Raw genomic sequence first — 27,165 nt, 5'->3', positions numbered from 1 at the left:
TTTGCACGCCACTTGCCCTCCAATGGATCCTGGGAAAAGGTCGCAAAGTTCAAGGGGGCCGAATACTTTCGCAAGGCACTGTAGGTCTTTGACATTTTTTACATTTAGTCGGGAAATTCAGCTCTGTCTCAGGTTCTGCTGTTGTGCAGTGGTTGCACAGCCTTTCCTCTACATGGAGCCTGTGTCTACCCTTCTCAATGGCAAGGCTGTGCTCACTGAGCCTGTACTTTGTCAAGGTTTTTCTAAAGTGTGTTAATAGAACAGGTTAGTGAACTCAGCCCCAGGACCAGCTGGATGAGGGGACTGAGGCTTCAGTGTGTTAGTAGAACAGGTTTGTGAACTCAGCCCCAGGAGCAGCTGGATGATGGGACTGAGGCTTCAGTGTTTTAGTAGAACAGGTTAGTGAACTCAGCCCCAGGACCAGCTGGATGAGGAGACTCTTTTCTTTGCTCAGCTCTTGGCATTTCAGGGCTTGGTAAAGATATGACAGGGTCACTGTGTTTTACATGTTTCCAAAACTGAATTGCTATTTTTTTATGTTTTATTATTAGTGGAAATTGGCCTAATTCTGCCCTGCTGCCCTACTGTTTGTAGTTTTCCTCTAGACAGGTAGGAGAATCTTACAGATCTCTGCATGCAGGGTTTCAATGGGGTGTTTGTCCCATTTGATGAAATCTTGTTTTGCAAGTGGACCCCACACCTCGCTGCCATAAAGTACAATTGGTTCAATGACACATTCCATTAGTTTTAGACACATTGTAATAGGTATTTCAATTTGAATTAGTTTTTTAATGGCGTAGAATGCCCTGCGTGCTTTCTCTCTCAGTTCATTCACTGCCTCATTAAGGTGTCCAATTGAGCTTATTTTAAACCTCAGTAATTGTAGTGTGTGCTGTACTCTATATATTTAAACCTCAGTAATTGTAGTGTGTGCAGTACTCCATATATTTCGTACCAACTGAGAACTTTGGTCTAATTCCCTGAGATCTGGATCTTCTCTGGAAAATCATTATTTTAGTCTTTTTGGGGTTTACTGCCAGGGCCCAGGTCTGGCAGTACTGCTGTAGCAGGTCCAGGCTCTGCTGTAGGCCATGTGCTGTGGGGGTTTACTGCCAGGGCCCAGGTCTGGCAGTACTGCTCTAGCAGGTCCAGGCTCTGCTGTAGGCCATCTGCTGTGGGGGTTTACTGCCAGGGCCCAGGTCTGGCACTACTGCTCTAGCTCCTCCAGGCTCTGCTGTAGGCCATGTGCTGTGGGGGTTTACTGCCAGGGCCCAGGTCTGGCAGTACTGCTCTAGCAGGTCCAGGCTCTGCTGTAGGCCATGTGCTGTGGGGGTTTACTGCCAGGGCCCAGGTCTGGCAGTACTGCTCTAGCAGGTCCAGGCTCTGCTGTAGGCCATGTGCTGTGGGGGTTTACTGCCAGGGCCCAGGTCTGGCACTACTGCTCTAGCAGGTCCAGGCTCTGCTGTAGACCATGTGCTGTGGGTGACAGCAGGCATAGGTCATCTGAGAAGAGCAGGCATTTAACCTCTGAATTGTGGAGACTAACACCAGGGGCTGAGGATTCGTCTAGAATAGTGGCCAATTCGTTGTAAATATTGAAGAGTGCAGGGCTCAGATTGCAACCCTGACGAAGGCCCCGCCCCTGGTTAAAGAATTCTGTTATTTTCTTCCCAATTGTGATGCTGCACGTATTACCAGCATACATTGATTTAATTATGTCATGTTTTACCCCCCCACGCCACTTTCAATAACTTTGTAGAACAGTCCTTCCTGTATGCCAAATAGAATCAAATGTTTTAAAGCCAGCGTACCATTTGGTCTTATGGTTTATCTATCAGGGTGTGTAGGGTGGAAAAATGATCAGTCGGGCAATGTTTTGGTCAATTTGGCTTTGACTCAAGACATTCTGCAGACCTAATGACTGTCTACCCCTTTGTGCAGCCAGTTAGAGATGCCGAAACAGTCATTTCTAAAGGCTTTCCCATCAAACTTTCCAAATGAAATGATAACTACAAACTTGACTTACCCGGCAGAATGATATGATGTCATGATGATTTGTATAAATCGGGCGTCTTTTGTTTTGCTAACTGTACTATTACTCATGCAGAACATAAACACAGACTTTTTTTTTATTTTTTAAATTTGGTGTCACTTAGAAATGTCCTTGTTTTTTAAAGAAAAGCACATTTTTTTTTGGTCCATTTAAAATAACATCAAATTGATCATAAATACAGTGTAAATGTTGTTCATGTTGTAAATTACTATTGTAGCTGTTTTTTGACGAATTATCTTGTTGGAAAGGTTGGCATCCTATAATGGTGCCTCGTTGAAAGTCTCTGAGCTCTTCAGTACAGGCCATTCTACTGCCAATGTTTGTCTGTGGAGATTGCATGGCTGTGTGCTCAATTGTATTCACCTGTCAGCAACGGGTGTGGCTGAAATACCCGAATCAACTAATTTGAAAGGGGTGTCCACATACTTTTGTATATATAGTGTATCTCAAAGCTGTCGTGAGAAAATAAAAATTAATCTTCTTCCTGGCAGTGTTTTTTTCCTCTGGCAATACCTTGCTCTGTGATGTCACCTTGCTCTGTGATGTCACCTTGCTCTGTGATGTCACCCTTGCTCTTTAATGTCACCCTTGCTCTGTGATGTCACCTTGCTCTGTGATGTCACACTTGCTCTGTGATGTCACCCTTGCTCTGTGATGTCACCCTTGCTCTGTGATGTCACCCTTGCTCTGTGATGTCATCTATGGTCTCCAATTGCTTTGAATTTGAATTAGTACATGGTAGACCCAATGGCATAGAATGGCCGGTACAATTGTGCTTTGTCTTTGTCTGGTACCAACCTCCTCATACAACACTGAAACACCTTTTGAAATGACTCTGTTCCTCTTTCTCCCTCTCTCAGGGATGTGCTTCTTCCTGATTAATCAGGAAATCTTGCCTTTTCTGACATTTGTCCTCCGTTCGTTTCTGAAACGGATCATATCCCTGCTCTTTGCTCCTCCAGGCATGGTGTTGGTATGTTTCGAGGGGGACATAGACGGCTACATCAACCTGGTGGCGTACCCGTACGTGGAGAGCGAGGGCCTGGACCACGAGGACCTACCGGAGAGGGACCAACCCCGGAGGAAACACTCCCGACGGAGCCTCCTCCGCTCTACCTCCGAGATCAAGGAGGAGAGGCTACCACACGAGAGCGACAGCACTGAGAAGTGAGTAGAGCAGTGGGGATAGGGAATGGTGTGTGTCTTGTGTGTGTGTGTCTACCAGAGAGACAAAAGACGACCGGCCCCGCACACCGGAGTGACAGCACTGAGAAATGAGTGAGAAGCCGTGTGTGTGTGTGTGTGTGTGTGTGTGTGTGTGTGTGTGTGTGTGTGTGTGTGTGTGTGTGTGTGTGTGTGTGTGTGTGTGTGTGTGTGTGTGTGTGTGTGTGTGTGTGTGTGTGTGTGTGTGTGTGTGTGTGTGTCCCGGGGGATCACAGAGTAAGCAGAACATCCAGAGCTGCTGACTCGTTAAAGTAGAAATTGTCTTCCAAATTGAGGTTAGTGATCGCTGTTCTGATCTCCGGAAGCTGTTTTCAGTCACAGGAAATGATAAGGGAGACATTATGTACCAAAAAAGTTAAGATCAGTGTAAAAACAAAAAACACACACAAAATGGCAGAATTGGTAGCAGGTCTTTGGTAGAATCAGGTATTTTTTTGCCATTTAACTTGTTGACGCTACCCATCCTGGTAGCGGGATAATTGTCATTACCAACCGCTGAATAGCATAGCGCCACAGTCAAATAATATTACTAGAAAATATTCATGAAATCACAAGTGCAATATAGGAAAACACAGCTTAGCCTTTTGTTAATCCACCTGTCGTCTCAGATTTTAAAATTATGCTTGACAGCGAAAGCAATCCAAGCGTTTGTGTAAGTTTATCCATAGCATAGCATTATGTACACTAAGTACACTATAAGTAGCTAGGTCACGAAAATCAGAAAAGCAGTCAAAAAATGGTTTACCTTTGATGATCTTCAGATGTTTTCACTCACGAGATTCCCAGTTACACAACAAATGTTCATTTTGTTCCATAAAGATTGTTTTTATACCCAAAATACGACGTTTGTTTGTCGCGTTATGTTCAGAAATCCACAGGAAAGAGCGGTCACCTCAACGCAGATATTCCAAATAATATCTATAATGTCCACAGAAACATGTCTAACGTTTTTTATAATCAATCTTCAGGTAGTTTTTAAAATATATATTCGATAATATATCAACCAGTGAGTAGCTTTTTCCATAACAGCGGGAGGAACAATGGCGGCTTTACTCAATTGCGCACAAACTCACTCTGAGAGCCCCCACCTATCCACTTACGCAATGTGATCCTTCACGCTCATTTTTCAAAATAAAAGCCTGAAACTATGTCTAAAGACTGTTGACACCTTAGGGAAGCCACAGAAAAAGGAATCTGGTTGATATCCCTTTAAATGATGATAGGCATGCATAGGAACACAGAGGTTTCAAAATAAGAGCCACTTCCTGATTGGATTTTCCTCAGGCTTTCGCCTGCAATATCAGTTTAGGAAACTTTAGAGTGTTTTCTATCCTAATCTGACAATTATATGCATATTCTAGTTTCTGGGGCTGAGAAATAGGCAGTTTCAAATGGGTACGTTTTTTAGCCAAAAACAAAAATACTGCCCCCTACACTCAACAAGTTAAATCCTTGAGCGGGCCGCCTTAGAGTGTTATCGGGCCACCTAAGAGTGTTATCGGCTAGTTGACCTGTGGTGCCCTGACTGTGTTTGTTTTGGTGCCCTTGGTTAGTTTGTTGACCTTTTAAAACAAGGGTTTCTGGGTAAACCCAGAAGGATTTAGAATGAAACTGTTTTGTATTAGTAGACCTTCCTTTGTGTTGGCCCAGAGAGGATTTACTCCGCCCGAGAATCACTCCACGTGACATAAGCAGACCAAGTGGGGATTTTTTTGTATGGAGGTCTATGAGAAAGTGTCAAATTATCTGAGGCTTATTCGATCTAATAGAATGTTTAGGCTGTTACAAATGTACTGATACAAGTGGATGCACGTGGCATTCCGTCAACTTTGAGAAAATCGTCTCAGTTCTGCCTTTTGTTCACACGCGTGTCTGCACTCTCATTGGCCTACCTGATCTCGCCTCTTCCCACCTGCCTTTCATCTTTGAGGACATATATTTCCATTGTTAGAGCGGTCACTCGACTATCTTGTCAATATATTGTCCTCCCCGTCCAGTCTCCTGAAGAGTCCTCGTCCAGATCTCCAGATCCACAGTGACTTGTTGTGGTGCTCTAGTAAACCTTTTAGTCAACCTGTTAGTTAACCTGTTAGTTAACCTGTGCCCTCTCTCCGCTGTTAACCCTGTTGTCCCTGTGTCCTCTCCTACCAGTCTCCAGGAGCTGAAGAGTCCTCATCTAGAGCTCCAGATCTACAGTGATATTCCCTTCCAGATGCTGGATAACAACAGCGGCCTGGGCTCAGAGAAGATCAGCCACAACCCCTGGAGCCTCCGCTGTCACAGGCAGCAGCTTAGCCGCATGAGATCAGAGTCCAAGGACAGGAAGCTCTACAGTATCCCTTTTCTCAGGTCGTTTTTACCAACCCGATAAGACAGGAGTCAGGAGTACTGCTGGAAGCTCAGCAGAATCACATACTAGGACAGTCCTAATGGGTGAATGTGGAAAAACAGGATACACTATCAATCTAGGGATCACCATCGAACTTCATGATGAGGAGTCTGAGACTGACTGACCGAGTCAACCAATGAGGGAAAACATCAGTCTTCCGTGTACACAACCAGATAAATAGAAAAGGCCAAAAGGTATATTAACAGAGGGGAAAGAGTTGACCACGTTAAGTTATTAAACACTATCCATGAGGAGGTGCTCGGGACTGTTTCCCTCATTGATTTAGTTATTTCAGTTCTCTAGTCACACGTAACCTAACCAGATGTAGAGGGAAGGTGACCGGATCAACATAAACACCGTCTTCATTACCCTCAGAAAGACATTGGTCAAGGTTAGTGTCACAACACTGTTGTTCATGTTATGACGGCAGAGATCCCGGAATGCTCTGATGCTCTGACCTGTCAGAATAGCCTGTGGGGGGGGGGGGGGGGAAGAGGCAACGTTCCCATCCCAAACGGAACCTGTCTAGTGCACGACTTCAGATCTCTGGTCAAAAAAAGTAGTATATATATTTTTACCTTTATTTAACTAGGCAAGTCAGTTAAGAACAAATTCTTTTTTTCAATGACGGCCTAGGAACAGTGAACACAGTGAACACTGAACTGCCTGTTCAGAACGACAGATTTGTAACCTTGTCAGCTCGGGGATTTGAACTCGCAACCTTTCTTTTTGACTCTGTGTAGCCGACTCGTTTCAGGAACCAAGGCGTATGTCGCACATCATTACTTCCCTGGAGAGGCATCTGGAGAGGCATTTCCCCGCTAGCCATGATTGGCTGAGATAATGAGTGGGCTGGACATGCTGGGAGATGAGTTTGGATTGGTCTGCCATGTATCATCGTCTATAACGTGAGCTGTTGAGTATGTGTTGACAATCCTTTCTAACCGCGCCATTTTTAAAAGATATAACGTTAGCCATCGAGAACTCCATACGTTTTGCTACTTTTATCAACAACATTAATGTCCCGAATGTAGCAGGCGCTATCGACAAAGATCTGTTGGAACAAGTGATGGGCTACTATCTGCACACGCCACGGTCAGTGTGAACCGGAGTGACTTGACACAACGCTGACCAAACAAGACGGAGTTAAATGGTTCCAGTCTGTCGTGAAGCGCTCATCCGTGTATACGGTTAAGAGTCTAGCTACAATTTCAGATTGAACATTTTCTTTGCAGGGTAAAGTGTACTGTTTGTTAGCTAGTGAACATTAGCTTGCTGGCTCGCTAGCTAATGTTACGTGTATGATCTGTAGACTAACGTTAACTTTGACACTTGTCAACGTCGTGCCAGGTTCTCCCCTTTACTGTCGAAGTAGCGCCAGGTTCTCCCCTTTACTGTCAAAGTAGTGTCAGGTTCTCCCCTTTACTGTCAAAGTAGTGTCAGGTTCTCCCCTTTACTGTCAAAGTAGTGTCAGGTTCTCCCCTTTACTGTCAAAGTAGTGCCAGGTTCTCCCCTTTACTGTCAAAGTAGTGCCAGGTTCTCCCCTTTACTGTCAAAGTAGTGTCAGGTTCTCCCCTTTACTGTCAAAGTAGTGTCAGGTTCTCCCCTTTACTGTCAAAGTAGTGTCAGGTTCTCCCCTTTACTGTCAAAGTAGTGCCAGGTTCTCCCCTTTACTGTCAAAGTAGTGTCAGGTTCTCCCCTTTACTGTCAAAGTAGTGTCAGGTTCTCCCCTTTACTGTCAAAGTAGTGTCAGGTTCTCCCCTTTACTGTCAAAGTAGTGTCAGGTTCTCCCCTTTACTGTCAAAGTAGTGCCAGGTTCTCCCCTTTACTGTCAAAGTAGTGTCAGGTTCTCCCCTTTACTGTCAAAGTAGTGCCAGGTTCTCCCCTTTACTGTCAAAGTAGTGTCAGGTTCTCCCCTTTACTGTCAAAGTAGTGTCAGGTTCTCCCCTTTACTGTCATAGTGCCAGGTTCTCCCCCTTACTGTCAAAGTAGTGTCATGTTCTCCCCTTTACTGTCATAGTGCCAGGTTCTCCCCCGACCGTATCAAGACAGACCACAGGAACCAAATATTATCTGAAGAAATGTTGTACTGCACATTCTCAGTGTTGGAATGTGATGCCCTCGACTTATGTGTCTGGTCAAAAGTAGTGCACAGTAGGGAATAGGGTGCCATTTTGGCCACAACCTTAGTCCCTGTCTCCGGTGGCCTAGGAGTGGGTGCTTGAGGCGGTTAGATCAAGTTCACTGTGTACCTGACTGTCTATCTCTACTGCATCCCAAATGGGACCCAATTTCCCAATGGTTCCTGGTCAAAAGTAGTGCACCCTATTCCCTATTGGCCCTGGTCTAAAGTAGTGCACCCTATTCCCTATTGGCCCTGGTCTAAAGTAGTGCACCCTATTCCCTATTGGCCCTGGTCTAAAGTAGTACACCCTATTCCCTATTGGCCCTGGTCTAAAGTAGTGCACCCTATTCCCTATTGGCCCTGGTCTAAAGTAGTGCACCCTATTCCCTATTGGCCCTGGTCAAAAGTAGTGCTCCCTATTGGCCCTGGTCTAAAGTAGTGCACCCTATTCCCTATTGGTCCTGGTCTAAAGTAGTGCACCCTATTCCCTATTGGCCCTGGTCAAAAGTAGTGCACCCTATTCCCTATTGGCCCTGGTCAAAAGTAGTGCACCCTATTCCCTATTGGCCCTGGTCAAAAGTAGTGCACCCTATTCCCTATTGGCCCTGGTCAAAAGTAGTGCACCCTATTCCCTATTGGCCCTGGTCAAAAGTAGTGCACCCTATTCCCTATTGGCCCTGGTCAAAAGTAGTGCACCCTATTCCCTATTGGCCCTGGTCAAAAGTAGTGCGCTATGAGAGAGGGTGCCATTGCTGACACAGACTCTGTCTTTTTACTTTGTTTAAAGAAAGAAGAGGAGTAGGCGACCGGATACATTGCAGTAAACCTTTTTTCTAATTTGTTTGAAATGCTTAATAGACATGAGCCCTGGAGCCCCTCCCATGTTAAAGGAAAACACTGTCCCTCAGTCTGACACGTACAGCTGCAACGCAAGTAGAAACTACACACGTCAAGGGCAGATTACAGTTTCCACTGTGCTCACACATTCCTGCTCAGCGTTCTGCCCAGTGAGAGGAAAAGGGGACATTTTACTGTGACTTGACTCCTACACTTGGGTTCAAAGCGAAGATCCTCAAATAATAATAATTAAATCTTCAATTGACATAATATAACTTAAAAGTATGCATTAATATACTTGGAAAAATAGAATGTAGACAAACAGTGCACTTCTATAGCTTTCAAAATAAGTACATTAAAATGGCTGCATTGTGTCTTCAAAACAGCGCCCCCTGTCAGTCATCTAGGGGTCATACATTCAGTTAGTCTCACCATGCCATCTGTTTTGTAGATCCAGCCGCATGGGCCTTTCCAGAATGACCTATAGAATTACCACTAAAGATATGACTGTTGTTCAAAGAATGCTGGAAGGTTCTGGACCAGTACAAATTGGATTGAACTAGCAGATCAGAAGGAGTTTTATAGAGGTTTGGCTGCACAGCTGTGATATAAGAGACGATAAACAGCAGCTGGGAGGGTGTTATAATGACTGTATAGCATTATGATGGCTGGGTGTTATCCACTGTGGTATTACGATGGCTGGGTGTTATAATGACTGTATAGCATTAAGATGGCTGGGTGTTATCCACTGTGGTATTAAGATGGCTGGGTGTTATCTACTGTGGTATTAAGATGGCTGGGTGTTATCCACTGTGGTATTATGAAAAATATTCCAAATTAGCGCCATAATATCGACAGAAACATGGCAAACATTGTTTATAATCAATCCTCAAGGTGTTTTTCAAATATCTATTCGATAATATATCCACCGGGACAATTGGTTTTTCAGTAGGAGCGAAAGGAAAAATGGCTACCTCTGTCTATTACGCAAGAATTACTCTGAGAGCCCTCAGCCGGACACTTGGGCAATGTAGGCGCTTACGCTCATTCTTCAACATAAAGGCGTGAAACTAATCTGGTTGATAGCCCATTCACTGCTCAATAGGGATGCATCGGAACGCAGAGTTTTCAAAACATGAGTCACTTCCTGATTGGATTTTTCTCAGGCTTTCACCTGCAATATCACTTCTGTTATACTCACTGACAATAATTTTACAGTTTTGGAAACTTTAGAGTGTTTTCTATCCTAAGCTGTCAATTATATGCATATTCTAGCATCTTAGTGCTCCCTAGTGCCCCCTAGATTCAACAGGTTATTAAGAACAAATTCTTATTTTCAATGACGGCCTAGGAACAGCGGGTTAATTGCCTGTTCAGGGGCAGAACGACAGATTTGTACCTTGTCAGCTCGGGGATTTGAACTTGCAAACCTTCCGGTTACTAGTCCAACGCTCTAACCACTAGGCTACCCTGCCGCCCGGACTTACACTATTTCTACAAAGTGTTTGAGTCAGTAAGCTCTGAACCCAGGAAGATATACGCTCTAATAGACACACCGTCAGAACAAGAGGAAATGCCCTCTTGGACCGAGGGTGACACGGATTTGAAGTAGCAGTCAGAACTATCTCATAACGTGAGTCCAACTCACCTCCTCCATAGTCTTAGGACCCTGAATGAACATTACTTTGACTGTTTAGCTAATTCCCTGTTCACGAAGAGAGAGAGAGAGAGCGTTGTTCTCCTTGACCTCTGACCCCTCCTAGAGTTCCTGCTCCTGGAGAACGTGGTCCATCACTTCAGCTACCCGTGCATCCTGGACCTGAAGATGGGCACGCGGCAGCACGGGGATGATGCCTCGGAGGAGAAGGCAGCCAGGCAGATGAAGAAGTGTGAACAGAGCACCTCCGCCACGCTGGGGGTGCGAGTCTGTGGAATGCAGGTGAGGGCTGTCCTACTTATTGTTTGTTTACCATTTGTTAATATTTATGTTTTTCCACTAAAGGCTTTCAGACAGCTGAAGCAAACACCCACATTTATTCAGGAAATTGTGACCTTCTGTTAAACTTTATTTCACATGGAAGTCTCATTGAGGTTAGGAGACGTCTTATGCAAGGGATACCAAGCCAAGAAGACATGTCAACGAACAATCATGCTCCCTACCATTCAATGGATGCATTATGCTTAAAATATGTACCATCAATTATATACAGTGGGGCAAAAAAGTATTTAGTCAGCCACCAATTGTGCAAGTTCTCCCACTTAAAAAGATGAGAGAGGCCTGTAATTTTCATCATAGGTACACAAAATGAGAAAAAAAAATCCAGAAAATCACATTGTAGGATTTTTAATGAATTTATTTGCAAATTATGGTGCAAAATAAGTATTTGGTCAATAACAAAAATGTATCTCAATACTTTGTTATATACCCTTCACAAGGTTTTCACACACTGTTGCTGGTATTTTGGCCCATTCCTCCATGCAGATCTCCTCTAGAGCAGTGATGTTTTGGGGCTGTTGCTGGGCAACACGGACTCCCTCCAAAGATTTTCTATGGGGTTGAGATCTGGAGACTGGCTAGGCCACTCCAGGACCTTGAAATGCTTCTTACGAAGCCACTCCTTCATTGCCCGGGTGGTGTGTTTGGGATCATTGTCATGCTGAAAGACCCAGCCACGTTTCATCTTCAATGCCCTTGCCGATGGAAGGAGGTTTTCACTCAAAATCTCACGATACATGGCCCCATTCATTTTTTCCTTTACACGGATCAGTCGTCCTGGTCCCTTTGTAGAAAAACAGCCCCAAAGCATGATGTTTCCACCCCCATGCTTCACAGTAGGTATGGTGTTCTTTGGATGCAACTCAGCATTCTTTGTCCTCCAAACACGACGAGTTGAGTTTTTACCAAAAAGTTATATTTTGGTTTCATCTGACCATATGACATTCTCCCAATCTTCTTCTGGATCATCCAAATGCTCTCTAGCAAACTTCAGACGGGCCTGGACATGTACTGGCTTAAGCAGGGGGACACGTCTGGCACTGCAGGATTTGAGTCCCTGGTGGCGTAGTGTTACTGATGGTAGGCTTTGTTACTTTGGTCCCAGCTCTCTGCAGGTCATTCACTAGGTCCCCCCGTGTGGTTCTGGGATTTTTGCTCACCGTTCTTGTGATCAATTTGACCCCACGGGGTGAGATCTTGCGTGGAGCCCCAGATCGAGGGAGATTATCAGTGGTCTTGTATGTCTTCCATTTCCTAATAATTGCTCCCACAGTTGATTTCTTCAAACCAAGCTGCTTACCTATTGCAGATTCAGTCTTCCCAGCCTGGTGCAGGTCTACAATTTTGTTTCTGGTGTCCTTTGACAGCTCTTTGGTCTTGGCCATAGTGGAGTGTGACTGTTTGAGGTTGTGGACAGGTGTATTTTATACTGATAACAAGTTCAAACAGGTGCCATTAATACAGGTAACGAGTGGAGGACAGAGGAGCCTCTTAAAGAAGAAGTTACAGGTCTGTGAGAGCAAGAAATCTTGCTTGTTTGTAGGTGACCAAATACTTATTTTCCACCATAATTTGCAAATAAATTCATTAAAAATCCTACAATGTGATTTTCTGTACCTATGATGAAAATTACAGGCCTCTCTCATCTTTTTAAGTGGGAGAACTTGCACAATTGGTGACTGACTAAATATGGTTTTGCCCCACTTTATTAGCAGTCTTGATTAGCTTTCTTGATTTGTCTGTTCTGGAGCTTGATGGATTGATTGGAGAAGGATGCTGAAGGAGCATGATTGTCTCTAGACACAGTAGCTCCTACTATGCCATAGATTCTGAGGTTCTCTCTAGACAGTAGCTCCTACTACGCCGTAGATACTGAGGTTCTCTCTAGACACAGTAGCTCCTACTACGCTGTAGATTCTTTACTTGCGTCTCTATATTTCTCCTAACACCTAGGCTCAGACAAAAAAGCCACAGCAGTAACCAGAGCAGGACAGAAGAGAGAATCAACTGGAATGGAATAGATGCTTTATTGTCCATTCGATTGGAATTGAAATGAATCTTTCACCTTTATCCCAACACTCCCAGACACACGTTTAGAAGCAACACATTAATTACAGATGGACGGATGGCGTGACTGACTGTCTGTTTGCAATGTAGAGCCTAGAACAGCAGCATAGACAGGACAATGGCCACAGCATTTATCCTCCATCCAGCTTCAAAAGGCCTTCTCTCCCCCTCCATTTATACTGTGATAAATCAGATGGATCGTTCACCAGTGTTCTCATCTCTTTTATGGCCTCTCTTTCTGTCTGTTTTAATGGTAGAGGTCTAACCTCTCTTTCTGTCTGTTTTAATGGTAGAGGTCTAACCTTTCTGTCTGTTTTAATGGTAGAGGTCTAACCTCTCCGTCTGTTATAATGGTAGAGGTCTAACCTCTATTTGTCTGTTTTAATGTATTTTATTTATTTTTATTTCAACTTTATTTAACCAGGTAGGCCAGTTGAGAACACCTTTATTTAACCAGGTATTTATATATATAACCCTAACCCTTTATTTAACCAGGTAGGCCAGTTGAGAACAAGTTCTAATTTACAACTGCGACCTGGCCAAGATAAAGCAAAGCAGTTCGACACAAACAACAACACAGAGTTACACATGGAAATAAACAAAACATAGTCAATAATACAGTAGAACAAAAGTCTATGTACAGTGACATGCAAATGAGGTAAGATAAGGAAATAAATAGGCCATGGCGGCGAAGTAAATTACAATTTAGCAATTAAACACTGGAATGGTAGATCGGCAGAAGATGAATGTGCAAGTAGAGATACTGGGGTGCCAAGGAGCAAAATAAATAAATAGCAGTGTGGGGATGAGGTAGATTGGATGGGCTGTTTACAGATGGGCTATGTTCAGGTGCAGTGATCTGTGAGCTGCTCTGACAGCTGGTGCTTAAAGTTAGTGAGGGAGATATGGGTCTCCAGCTTTAGTGATTTTTGCAGTTCGTTCCAGTCATTGGCAGCAGAGAACTGGAAGGAAAGGTGGCCAAAGGAGGAATTGACTTTAGGGGTGACCAGTGAGATATACCTGCTTGAGCGCGTGCTACGAGTGGGTGCTGCTGTGGTGACCAGTGAGCTGAGATAAGGCGGGGCTTTACCTAGCAAAGACTTATAGATGACCTGGAGCCAGTGGGTTTGGCAACGAAAATGAAGTGAGGGCCAACCAACGAGAGCGTACAGGTCTCAGTGGTGGGTAGTATATGGGGCTTTGGTGACAAAACGGATGGCACTGTGATAAACTGCGTCCAATTTGTTGAGTAGAGTGTTGGAGTCTATTTTGTAAATTACATCACCGAAGTCGAGGATCGGTAAGATGGTCAGTTTTACGAGGGTATGTTTGGCAGCATGAGTGAAGGATGCCTTGTTGCGATATCGGAAGCCGATTCTAGATTTAATTTTGGATTGTAGATGCTTAATGTGGGTCTGGAAGTAGAGTTTACAGTCTAACCAGACACCTAGGTATTTATAGTTGTCCACGTATTCTAAGTCAGAACCGTCCAGAGTAGTGATGCTGGACAGGCGGGCAGGTGCAGGCAGCGATCGGTTGAAGAGCATACATTTAGTTTTTCTAGCATCTAAGAGCAGTTGGAGGCCACGGAAGGAGAGTTGTATGGCATTGACGCTCGTTTGGAGGTTAGTTAACACAGTGTCCAAAGAAGGGCCAGAAGTATACAGCATGGTGTCGTCTGCGTAGAGGTGGATCAGAGAATCACCAGCAGCAAGAACAACATCATTGATGTATACAGAGAAGAGAGCCGGCCCGAGAATTGAACCCTGTGGCACCCCCTATAGAGACTGCCAGAGGTCCGGACAGCAGGCCCTCCGATTTGACACACCAAACTGTATTAGAGAAGTAGTTTGTGAACCAGGCGAGGCAATTATTTGAGAAACCAAGGCTGTTGAGTCTGCCAATAAGAATGTGGTGATTGACAGAGTCGAAAGCCTTGGCCAGGTCGATGAATACGGCTGCACAGTAATGTCTCTTATCGATGGTGGTTATGATGTTGTTTAGAACCTTGAGCGTGACTGAGGTGCACCCATGACCAGCTCTGAAACCAGATTGCATAGCGGAGAAGGTATGGTGGGTTTCGAAATGGTCAGTAATCTGTTTGTTAACTTGACTTTCAAAGACGTTAGAAAGACAGGGTAGGATAGATATAGGTCTGTAGCAGTTTGTGTCTAGAGTGTCTCCCCCTTTGAAGAGGGGGATGACCGCGGCAGCTTTCCAATCTTTGGGAATCTCAGACAATACGAAAGAGAGGTTGAACCGGATAGTAATAGGGTTTGCCAACAATTTCGGCAGATCATTTTAGAAAGAAAGGGTCCAGATTGTCTAGCCCGGCTGAATTGTAGGGGTCCAGATTTTGCAGCTCTTTCAGAACATCAGCTATCTGGATTTGGGTGAAGGAGAAATGGGGTTTGTCTTGGGCGAGTTGCTGTTGGGAGTGCAGGGCTGTTGACCAGGGTAGGGGTAGCCAGGTGGAAAGCATGGCCAGCCGTAGAAAAATACTATAGTGGATTATAGTGTAGGCCTACATTCCATGAGACTTTTGAAAAAAAACATGCAGGGCATTTACCTATTTATCCACTTGTCCTTCAGACAAGGTGACTGAAAATGTTGTTGGATGCAAGAAATTCCTTATTCCCATACCATTATTACAGAGAATTAGACACATGATGCTACCCTCTGCCTATTAGCTACATAGCTTATTCAATCCTGTCTCAAAATACAACACGAAAGCTCTTTACCTGACTCGCTTTTCAATTAAATGTAGGGAGCAATCACTCCCATTGCTGATTAGATTATCTATAACTGGGCTAATAACTCACTAGCTAGCAACGGATATGAACAAAACAAGCACAACTACTCATCTGATCACGACCACTCATGCTGTAAACACAGTCCAGTTCATCTAATCACGACCGCTCATGCTGTAAACACGGTCCAGTTCAAAGTAAATGGCACAGATCCGTTTTTTGACAATGGTCAATTTGCATATAGGCCTACTGCAAATCTGATTGGTTAGCTGCACCGGTCTGTGTAGTGTTATGGGCCAGGTTCTGTGGTCCAGGTGTAACCTCTGTTCTTTCTGTGGTTCTATGGTCCAGGTGTAACCTCTAATCTCTGTGTTCTATGGTCCAGGTGTACCAGATGGATACGGGCCACTATCTGTGCAGGAACAAGTACTACGGCCGCAGCCTGTCCATCGAGGGCTTCCGCCACGCTCTCCACCAATACCTGCACAACGGGGCGTCGCTCAGGAAGGACCTGTTTGAACCCATGCTGTGTAAACTACGCAGCCTGAAGGCCGTTCTGGAGAGACAGACCACCTACCGCTTCTATTCCTCCTCCCTGCTCATCATCTATGAGGGGAAGGAGCCTGAGCTGGCCCACGTCTGGCAGAAAGCACCACGGCTTGTACCACAGCCAGCCGCTGAGATGCCCTCAGAGAAGGAGGAGGTGGTGCTGGTCAACCCAGGAGTAGGAACGGGTGTCCAGGGACCGGGTTTAGTATTGGGTCTCCAAACGGTCCAGAGACCGACCGAAGAACCCCTCCAGCTCCCCCAGGCTCTCCTACCACCACCACACTGCCCCCCCACCCTTCCACAGCCACAGCAGCCTCCCTCGGACCCTCACGGCCCCCCTCGTCCTCCACCCCGCCCCTCCAGCCCCAGCATCAGTGTGGACGTCCGCATGATAGACTTTGCCCACAGCACCTTCAAAGGTTTCCGTGACGACCAGACGGTGCACGACGGGCCGGACCGAGGCTACGTGTTTGGATTGGAGAGCCTCATCAAGATCCTGGAGGGCATAAGGGAGGAGAACCTGTAGCGGTAGAACCTGGGACTCAAATGGTATCCCCCATTCCCTTTATAGTGCACTACTTTTGACCAGGGCCCACTTGTCTCTTTGACCAGGGCCCACTTGTCTCTTTGACCAGGGCCCACTTGTCTCTTTGACCAGGGCCCACAGGGCTCTTTCACCAGGGCCCACAGGGCTCTTTCACCAGGGCCCACAGGGCTCGGGTCAATATAAGTGCACTATGTAGGGCATAGGGTGCCATTTGGGATGTATCGATGGCCATCTTTCAGGAGAAGAGAACCTGTAGCTGTAACCTGACACATCTTCATCCTGCGTCTTCAGATCTTTCCACCCTCCTCATCCTCCTCCTCTCTCTAAGTGCTACTACCCTGTCCTTCATGATTATATTTGGAGAAAGAAAGAAAAGCTCAGAATTAATATGAAACGAGAAGAACCTGAGTGATGAAGTGGAAGGCTACTGTCTTGACTGTAAAGGTTAAAGGTCATGAACTTAGGCTGTAAAGGTCACTCTCTGACTGTTGTGCTCCTTCTAGGGTAGACTCATGAGAAACGTACAGGGAGCATCTACAGTCCTGTTATATCCTCTGCTAGGGTAGACTCATGAGAAACGTACAGGGAGCATCTACAGTCCTGTTATATCCTCTCTGCTAGGGTAGACTCATGAGAAACGTACAGGGAGCATCTACAGTCCTGTTATATCCTCTCTGCTAGGGTAGACTCATGAGAAACGTACAGGGAGCATCTACAGTCCTGTTATATCCTCTGCTAGGGTAGACTCATGAGAAACGTACAGGGAGCATCTACAGTCCTGTTATATCCTCTCTGCTAGGGTAGACTCATGAGAAACGTACAGGGAGCATCTACAGTCCTGTTATATCCTCTCTGCTAGGGTAGACTCATGAGAAACATACAGGGAGCATCTACAGTCCTGTTATATCCTCTCTGCTAGGGTAGACTCATGAGAAACGTACAGGGAGCATCTACAGTCCTGTTATATCCTCTCTGCTAGGGTAGACTCATGAGAAATGTACAGGGAGCATCTACAGTTCTGTTATATCCTCTCCTGGACAGAGATGGCTGCCATTCCTCTGAAGGAAAACAGAGGGGCAATGTCTGTTTGCCTTGTGGGCTTGTCGCCGCTATGTGGCCAGCTGAAGTATTGCAGGGTTTGGTTTGAAAGTAAAGCTGCCACTGCTCAGGGCAAGTCCAGGTCCTTGTCCCAAATGTCAACCTATTCTCTTTATAGTGCACTACTTTGGACCAGGGCCCATAGGGAAACCCATAAGGCTTTGGTCTAAAGTAGTGAACTATATAGGGAATATTGCCATTTTAGCCTGTCTCCGGTGTGGGACTGGTACAGGGAAGAGCGATCTGTCTATCTGTGTGTGTTGAGGGTTGGTGGGGACAGTGTGTGGGTGGGGTGGGTTGGGTTGGGTTAGGGTGAGGTCTTGGGGACTTAGCTAAGTCCCTTATAGCAGTATTCCTATCAGGGCTTCAAAAGAAGAGCAGCTTTCTTCCAGGCTGCTGTGAGTGATGAGAGCTTTACTGTAAAAACAAAGAAGTGGGCTAAACGGGAAATACTTGTCTCTGCCTCTTGATTACAATAAGTAGAAAAATAAATACAACCCACGGCTGTGGCTGAAATAGCACCCTATTCCCTATCTAGTGCACTACTTTTCACCAGAGCCCTATGGAACCTGGTCATAAGTAGTGACCTACATGGGGAATAGTGTGCTATTAAGGGATGCAACCTTCAGGCTGAAATACCACACAGCTCTGTCTGTCTGTCTGTCTGTCTGTCTGTCTGTCTCGGTCTCTGTCTCTGTCTGTCTCTGTCTGTCTGTCTGTCTCTCTGTCTCTCTGTCTGTCTGTCTGTCTGTCTGTCTGTCTCTCTGTCTGTCTGTCTCTCTGTCTGTCTGTCTGTCTGTCTGTCTGTCTGTCTGTCTGTCTGTCTGTCTGTCTGTCTCTCTGTCTCTCTGTCTGTCTGTCTGTCTGTCTGTCTCTCTGTCTGTCTGTCTCTCTGTCTGTCTGTCTCTCTGTCTGTCTGTCTGTCTGTCTGTCTGTCTGTCTGTCTGTCTGTCTGTCTCTCTGTCTCTCTGTCTGTCTGTCTGTCTGTCTGTCTGTCTGTCTGTCTGTCTGTGTCTGTCGGTCATCTAATTTAGAAACCGATCCGTTATATATTGTTGCTTTTTATACTCATCTCTCTTATTCAGTTCCAAAAACCGACTGTTTCATTTAAAGTTGTAGAATGTAATTATTTAAATATATTTAGTTCCTGATCTTGGTCAGTCCCTCCCTCTACCAGTGTCTGGTATTTAGGCCGGTCCCAGCCCAGGTATGTCTGGGCCATGTCCCATTGGGACTCCCGTCATCCTTACAACTTTCTCTGATTTTATGATCTTGAAAATATCAAATATCTCTTTCCTTTAAAAAAAAAAATTGCACTGTAGAAGGTGAATTGAAAGCATCAAAGCATGATTATTATAATTTTAAAAAAAATGTTTTTAAAATGTTACTTATTTTCTTCTGGCGGCGTTTAAGTCACGTCAAGGGGCGGATTTCTCGCCAGACCTGGATTCAAATCATTTCAGATACTTTAAGCAGGGCTTGATTGAGCTTGCATGGCAAAATGAAACAAATAGAATAGTCACAAAACTGCAAATCCTCCTGCCCGTGATCTGGAACAACAGGCACACTGAAGTCAACACTCAAAGCATTTAAAAGATTTTGAGAAACATACAGGGAGCATCTACAGTCCTGTTATGTCCTCTCTGATTTTGAAGTAGTACTTGAACCCAGGTCTGCTACTCTCTCACCACCGATACACAGTGAACCCTTGGTCCTCCATTTTAACACATGTAGCAGAAAGTTAGTAAGAGATTGTCCACTCTTCCTCCACCACTCTCTTCCTCTTCTGTGTCCTCCCTTTGTCCCCCAGCCTACTCACCATGGAGTGAGAGGCAGTCATTTGGGTTAGGGTGTTTCTCTGTGTAGATTGGTTGTAGAATGTTGCACTGTAGCCATAAATCATAACAGTTGATGTGGATAATTTTTTCCCCCTCCTCTGCTGTTAGAGATGAGAGCTTTACTGTAAAACAGGGAAGAGCAGCATGCTCTGGCAGGATGCAGGTCTGGTCTTTTTCCCCCTCTGCTGTTAGAGATGAGAGCTTTACTGTAAAACAGGGAAGAGCAGCATGCTCTGGCAGGATGCAGGTCTGGTCTTTTTTTCAGTTGAATATCACTGATAGGTGTGTGTACACTTTCCCCAAATGTGTAAAGAACAGGAAGGCCCTCACACTGTTGATGCTCCACGCGCTTTATCGACAACGTTTCAATCCGACACAGCCCAGTCACAAAGTTTTTAAGGACGTGCGTATGACCACACAACCTTTCTAACAAATAAAAATAAACGTTCCCAAAATTCCCAGGTTTTATCGAGAAACCCCAGTTGGAAGGTTCCCAGAATCATGGATGGCGTAAAGCAGGAAATCCGGAATCCTTCTATCAATAGTTCTGGAAAAACCTATGGGTTTTTGGGGGGAAGTTACCAGAACTTTGCAACCCTACTCTGACTAAAAGCACTACTGTGCTATAATATTTTATCTTTAAGTCTATCTATGCTCTAATTCTACACAAGCACGTGAACTGACTTTTTAGACGTGTCCAGAATTATAAAACCACTTATTACTACTGCAGTCAGATTAGCTCAACATAACAAAACTGTTGACTGACTTAAGGTTTAGAGATGTATCTACTACATTCTATTCTGATTCTAGAACCAAATCTATTCGGTTCTAGAACCAATTCTATTCGGTTCTAGAACCAATTCTATTCGGTTCTAGAACCAATTCTATTCGGTTCTAGAACCAATTCTATTCGGTTCTATTTGTGTTTCAATTTGTGCTCCCTTGTTTCTGGATATTGGCGTTTATGGAGAAAATAGTTTCCAGTAAAAAAAGTCAAGTCACGCTCCTCCACAACTATTATTTAAAAAGTCAAGTCACTCTCCTCCACAACTATTATTTAAAAAGTCAAGTCACTCTCCTCCACAACTATTTTTTAAAAAGTCAAGTCACTCTCCTCCACAACTATTTGAAAAAGTAAAGTCACTCTCCTCCACAACTATTATTTAAAAAGTCAAGTCACTCTCCTCCACAACTATTATTTAAAAAGTCAAGTCACTCTCCTCCACAACTATTATTTAAAGAGTCAAGTCACTCTCCTCCACAACTATTATTTAAAAAGTCAAGTCACTCTCCTCCACAACTATTTGAAAAAGTAAAGTCACTCTCCTCCACAACTATTATTTAAAAAGTCAAGTCACTCTCCTCCACAACTATTATTTAAAAAGTCAAGTCACTCTCCTCCACAACTATTATTTAAAGAGTCAAGTCACTCTCCTCCACAACTATTATTTAAAAAGTCAAGTCACTCCTCCACAACTATTATTTAAAAAGTCAAGTCACTCCTCCACAACTATTATTTAAAAAGTCAAGTCACTCTCCTCCACAACTATTATTTAAAAAGTCAAGTCACTCTCCTCCACAACTATTATTTAAAAAGTAAAGTCACTCTCCTCCACATCTATTATTTAAAAAGTCAAGTCACTCTCCTCCACAACTATTATTTAAAGAGTCAAGTCACTCTCCTCCACAACTATTATTTAAAGAGTCAAGTCACTCTCCTCCACAACTATTATTTAAAGAGTCAAGTCACTCTCCTCCACAACTATTATTTAAAAAGTCAAGTCACTCCTCCACAACTATTATTTAAAAAGTCAAGTCACTCCTCCACAACTATTATTTAAAAAGTCAAGTCACTCCTCCACAACTATTATTTAAAAAGTCAAGTCACTCTCCTCCACAACTATTTTTTAAAAAGTCAAGTCACTCTCCTCCACAACTATTATTTAAAAAGTCAAGTCACTCTCCTCCACAACTATTATTTAAAAAGTCAAGTCACTCTCCTCCACATCTATTATTTAAAAAGTCAAGTCACTCTCCTCCACAACTATTTTAAAAAGTCAAGTCACTCTCCTCCACAACTATTATTTAAAAAGTCAAGTCACTCTCCTCCACAACTATTATTTAAAAAGTCAAGTCACTCTCCTCCACATCTATTATTTAAAAAGTCAAGTCACTCTCCTCCACAACTATTTTAAAAAGTCAAGTCACTCTCCTCCACAACTATTATTTAAAAAGTCAAGTCACTCTCCTCCACAACTATTATTTAAAAAGTCAAGTCACTCTCCTCCACAACTATTATTTAAAAAGTCAAGTCACTCCTCCACAACTATTATTTAAAAAGTCAAGTCACTCTCCTCCACAACTATTATTTAAAAAGTCAAGTCACTCTCCTCCGCAACTATTATTTAAAAAGTCAAGTCACGCTCCTCCACAGCTATTATTTAAAAAGTTGTGTTGTCGTCTGCTGACACCCAGAGTTCCAAACTCATTCTTATTTATTGAATACATTTTTTTTCTTTATACTCTTATTAATATGTAAAAAAAATATGATAATGGCATTTCCACCTAGTTGGTGAAGGAAGACCTTTCTATCAGTCTACTTGGCAGGGCTTTGTAATGTGTTATTGTCCAGAAATACATTGTTCTGGTTAATTAACAACGGAGAAATGCTTTGGAGGACTAAAATAGGTTTAGAAAGCAACTTGCTAGAAAAGCAACTTGCTAGACATGTATTACCATCTTCTAACAAAACAAAACTGAAAAAAGTGTTATCTTAATTTGTTTTAACCTTTTTAAAAAAGGGGGCATTTGCATAAAATGAAGTTTCCTAAAGGAAAATGTGTTTTAGTTTGCGGCCAAACAAACCACCAGAGACGACAGCAGCGTTCCAAATGGCACCCTATTCCCTATAGTGTACTACTATAGACCAGAGCCCTATTCCTTATAGTGCACTACTTTAGACCAGAGCCCTATTCCCTATATAGTGCACTACTTTAGACCAGAGCCCTATTCCTTATAGTGCACTACTTTAGACCAGAGCCCTATTCCCTATATAGTGCACTACTTTAGACCAGAGCCCTATTCCCTATATAGTGCACTACTTTAGACCAGAGCCCTATTCCCTATATAGTGCACTACTTTAGACCAGAGCCCTATTCCCTATATAGTGCACTACTTTAGACCAGAGCCCTATTCCCTATATAGTGCACTACTTTAGACCAGAGCCTTATTCCCTATATAGTGCACTACTTTAGACCAGAGCCCTATTCCCTATAGTGCACTACTTTAGACCAGAGCCCTATTCCCTATAGTGCACTACTTTAGACCAGAACCCTATTCCCAATAGTGTACTACTTTAGACCAGAGCCCTATTCCCTATAGTGTACTACTTTAGACCAGAACCCTATTCCCTATAGTGTACTACTTGTATTTTTATTAAATTTAACCTTTATTTAACTAGGTAAGTAAATTAAGAACAAATTCTTATTTACAATGACGGCCAAAACCGGACAACGCTGAGCCAATTGTGTGCCGCCCTTTGGGACTCCCAATCGCGGCCGGTTGTGATACAGCCTGGAATCAAACCAGGGTCTGTAGTGACACCTCTAGCTACACCTCTAGCTACTTTTGACCAGAGCCCAATGGTCCCTGGTCAAAAGTAGTGCACTATATAGGGAATAGGGTGCCATTTTGAACAAAGATAATGGAATATACTAATCAAAATGTTACAAAAGATGAAAAGGAAAATCCACACGAGTCAATAAAGGGAGGAGAAGAAGAAGTGGGAATTCTTCCTCTGTGGTTGATGTTATCAGTGTTTCCATAGATCTGAGAAATTACTTGTAGAAGAAAAATATATATATATATTACCCGAGAGTATCTTTTTCCTTTTGTTGTTGTTGCATGGATGGATATTTTTTTAAGAATTATAATATGACATCTTTATGACAACTTTGAATGTGAGCTATAAAACATTTATTTAAGAAAGAAATGTTTCTGTGTCTGTTTTTTTTTCGTCTCTTATTTTGTATTTCATTCTTACTGTCTAAAAACAACTGCAACATATTTCAACTGCTAGAGTCTTCTTCGTGCTGCTAGAGTCTTCTTCGTGCTGCTAGAGTCTTCTTCGTGCTGCTAGAGTCTTCTTCGTGCTGCTAGAGTCTTCTTCGGGCTGCTAGAGTCTTCTTCGGGCTGCTAGAGTCTTCTTCGGGCTGCTAGAGTCTTCTTCGGGCTGCTAGAGTCTTCTTCAGGCTGCTAGAGGCTTTACTTCCTGACTGATGTCTTGAGATGTTGCTTCAATATATCCACAAAATTGTCCATCCTCATGATGCCATCTATTTTGTGAAGTGCACCAGTCCCTCAAAGCACTCCCACAACATGATGCTGCCACCCCAGTGCTTCACGGTTGGGATGATGTTCTTCGGCTTGCAATCCTCCTCCTTTTTCCTCCAAACATAACGATGGTCATTATGGCCAAACAGTTCTATTTTTGTTTCATATGACCAGAGGACATTTCTCCAAAAAGTACCATCTTTGTCCCCATGTGCAGTTGCAAACCGTAGTCTGGCTTTTTTGTGGCAGTTTTAGAGCAGTGGCTTCTTCCTTGCTGAGCAGCCTTTCAGGTTAGGTCGATATATGACTCGTTTTACTGTGGATATAGATACTTTTTTTTACCTGTTTCCTCCAGCATCTTCACAAGGTCCTTTGCTGTTGTTCTGGGATTGATTTGCACTTTTCGCACCAAAGTACATTCATCTCTAGGAGACAGAACGCGTCTCCTTCCTGAGCGGTATGACGGCTGCGTGGTCCCATGGTGTTTATACTTGCTTACTATTATTTGTATAGATGAACATGGTACCTTCAGCCATTTGGAAATTGCTCCCAATGATGAACCAGACTGGTGGAGGTCTGCAGTTTTTTTGTCTGAGGTCTTGGCTGATTTCTTTTGATTTTCCCATGATGTCAAGCAAAGAGGCACTGAGTTTGAAGGTAGGCCTTGAAATACATCCACAGGTACACCTGCAATTGACTCAAATGATGTCAGTTAGCCTATCAGAAGCTTCTCAAGCCATGACATAATTTTCTGGAATTTTCCAAGCTGTTTAAAGGCATAGTCAACTTAGTGAATGTAAACTTCTGACCCACTGGAATTGTGATACAGTGAATTATAAGTTAAATAATCTGTAAACAATTGTTGGGAAAATGACTTGCATCATGCACAAAGTAGATGTCCAAACCTATAGTTTGTTAACAAGAAATGTGTGGAGTGGTTGAAAAACTAGTTTTAATGACTCCGAGTTAAGTGTATGTAAACTTCCGACCCTGTATATCATATTAAATATGCCACAGGCTAATCTGATCCTTCTAGAAGTATCCTGATTAAGCAATAATGCATGAGGCCATTCATGAAATGTCATTCTTTCACCAAAACATATAGTCTAGTAGGTATTAGGAAAGGTAGAGTCAGTCAGAGTGACCAGGCGGGGTTTTGTTTTCATTTCTTCTCGATAGAGCAGAAGAAGAAAGGCATTATCAGGATCTGAAACGGAGAACTTTGATAAAAGCAAAGCACCAATAAAAGGTGTTATATCTGGAGTTGTTGGACATTGTGACCATGTGACCAAGCAGATTCCAGTAGTGGTTGGAGTAAGCACCAATAAAAGGTGTTATATCTGGAGTCTTGTTGGACATTGTGACCATGTGACCAAGCAGATTCCAGTAGTGGTTGGAGTAAGCACCAATAAAAGGTGTTATATCTGGAGTCTTGTTGGACATTGTGACTGGGTGACCAAGCAGATTCCAGTAGTGGTTGGAGCACCAATAAAAACCTTGTCAGCTCGTGGTTTCTGATCCACCTTTCAGTTACTGGCCCAACTCTCTACCCACGTTTACCCATTATTCTTCAAGCTCTTATAAATTGGTTGTTGATCATTGCTAGACAACCTTATTCAGGTCTTGCCGTTCATTTTCAAGTAGATTTATGTCAAAACTAACTCGGCCACTCAGAAACATTCACTGTCTTCTTGATAAGCAACTCCAGTGTAGATTTGGCCTTGTGTTTTAGGTTACTGTCCTTTTAGGTTACTGTCTTGTGTTTTAGGTTACTGTCCTGTTGAAAGGTGAATTCATCTCCCAGTGTCTGGTGGAAAGCAGACTAAACCAGGTTTAATCTCCCAGTGTCTGGTGGAAAGCAGACTGAACCAGGTTTTATCTCCCAGTGTCTGGTGGAAAGCAGACTGAACCAGGTTTTATCTCCCAGTGCCTGGTGGAAAGCAGACTGAACCAGGTTTTATCTCCCAGTGTCTGGTGGAAAGCAGACCGAACCAGGTTTTATCTCCCAGTGTCTGGTGGAAAGCAGACTGAACCAGGTTTCATCTCCCAGTGTCTGGTGGAAAGCAGACTGAACCAGGTTTTTATCTCCCAGTGCCTGGTGGAAAGCAGACTGAACCAGGTTTTATCTCCCAGTGCCTGGTGGAAAGCAGACTGAACCAGGTTTTATCTCCCAGTGTCTGGTGGAAAGCAGACCGAACCAGGTTTTATCTCCCAGTGTCTGGTGGAAAGCAGACCGAACCAGGTTTTATCTCCCAGTGTCTGGTGGAAAGCAGACTGAACCAGGTTTCATCTCCCAGTGTCTGGTGGAAAGCAGACTGAACCAGGTTTTTATCTCCCAGTGCCTGGTGGAAAGCAGACTGAACCAGGTTTTATCTCCCAGTGCCTGGTGGAAAGCAGACTGAACCAGGTTTTATCTCCCAGTGTCTGGTGGAAAGCAGACTGAACCAGGTTTTATCTCCCAGTGTCTGGTGGAAAGCAGACTGAACCAGGTTTTATATCCCAGTGCCTGGTGGAAAGCAGACTGAACCAGGTTTTATCTCCCAGTGTCTGGTGGAAAGCAGACTGAACCAGGTTTTATCTCCCAGTGCCTGGTGGAAAGCAGACTGAACCAGGTTTTATCTCCCAGTGTCTGGTGGAAAGCAGACTGAACCAGGTTTTATCTCCCAGTGTCTGGTGGAAAGCAGACTGAACCAGGTTTTATCTCCCAGTGTCTGGTGGAAAGCAGACTGAACCAGGTTTTATCTCCCAGTGCCTGGTGGAAAGCAGACTGAACCAGGTTTTATCTCCCAGTGTCTGGTGGAAAGCAGACTGAACCAGGTTTTATCTCCCAGTGCCTGGTGGAAAGCAGACTGAACCAGGTTTTATCTCCCTGTGTCTGGTGGAAAGCAGACTGAACCAGGTTTTATCTCCCAGTGTCTGGTGGAAAGCAGACTGAACCAGGTTTCCCTCCAGGATTTTGCCTGTGCTTAGCTCCATTCCGTTAATTTTTTATCCGGAAAACCTCAAACACAATTTTTAGAACGATATTACAGTATTTCAGTTTGTAATTTGGGAATGTTTTTGTTTGTTGCTGCTCTAAATTACTATGAGTCATAATAGCCATAAAACGTAGCGGTCAAATCGTTTTTTCCACAATAGATGTTATAGTGGATTTAGAAACACGGCAAAAGGAGGGCTGTACCATGGTGTGAGGTTTTGATAACCGTGTAAATCTCTCTCGGACAAGGTGACTATTAAAGGGGCCGCCGCCACAAATATTAATGTTTTTTAAATAAAGAAATGCTTATGTGGCTGTCATACAAAACTACAAATGCTTCGTCACCATGACGATCTGGACGAGAATCTGCTGAATCGAGGCAA

General features: G+C 43.8%; 1 protein-coding gene and 1 long non-coding RNA gene across 2 annotated transcripts in view; both read left to right on the top strand.

The window, feature by feature from the left end:
- LOC110493304 (inositol hexakisphosphate kinase 1) overlaps window positions 1-16,943 on the top strand; it is a 102,719-nt gene extending 85,776 nt beyond the window's left edge. Inside the window, exons 3-6 of the mRNA XM_090206502.1 lie at window positions 3,016-3,220; window positions 5,429-5,610; window positions 10,392-10,567; window positions 15,827-16,943. Of these exons, the coding sequence (XP_090062628.1) occupies window positions 3,016-3,220; window positions 5,429-5,610; window positions 10,392-10,567; window positions 15,827-16,516 (1,253 nt within the window). The 3' untranslated portion in view covers window positions 16,517-16,943. The remainder of the gene's footprint in view (window positions 1-3,015; window positions 3,221-5,428; window positions 5,611-10,391; window positions 10,568-15,826) is intronic.
- A 1,870-nt stretch (window positions 16,944-18,813) lies between these two features.
- Window positions 18,814-19,917, top strand: LOC149976504 (uncharacterized). The gene is made up of 2 exons (XR_016488112.1): window positions 18,814-19,636; window positions 19,721-19,917. It is a non-coding gene; the product is annotated as an uncharacterized LOC149976504 (long non-coding RNA).
- Window positions 19,918-27,165: the final 7,248 nt, after the last annotated feature.

The sequence above is a fragment of the Oncorhynchus mykiss genome, chromosome 17, assembly GCF_057628025.1.
Source record: "Oncorhynchus mykiss isolate SJ-2025 chromosome 17, ASM5762802v1, whole genome shotgun sequence".
Taxonomy (NCBI): domain Eukaryota; kingdom Metazoa; phylum Chordata; class Actinopteri; order Salmoniformes; family Salmonidae; genus Oncorhynchus; species Oncorhynchus mykiss.
The sequence above is the reverse complement of the archived record's forward strand: the minus strand, read 5'-3'. Positions and strand labels throughout refer to the sequence as shown.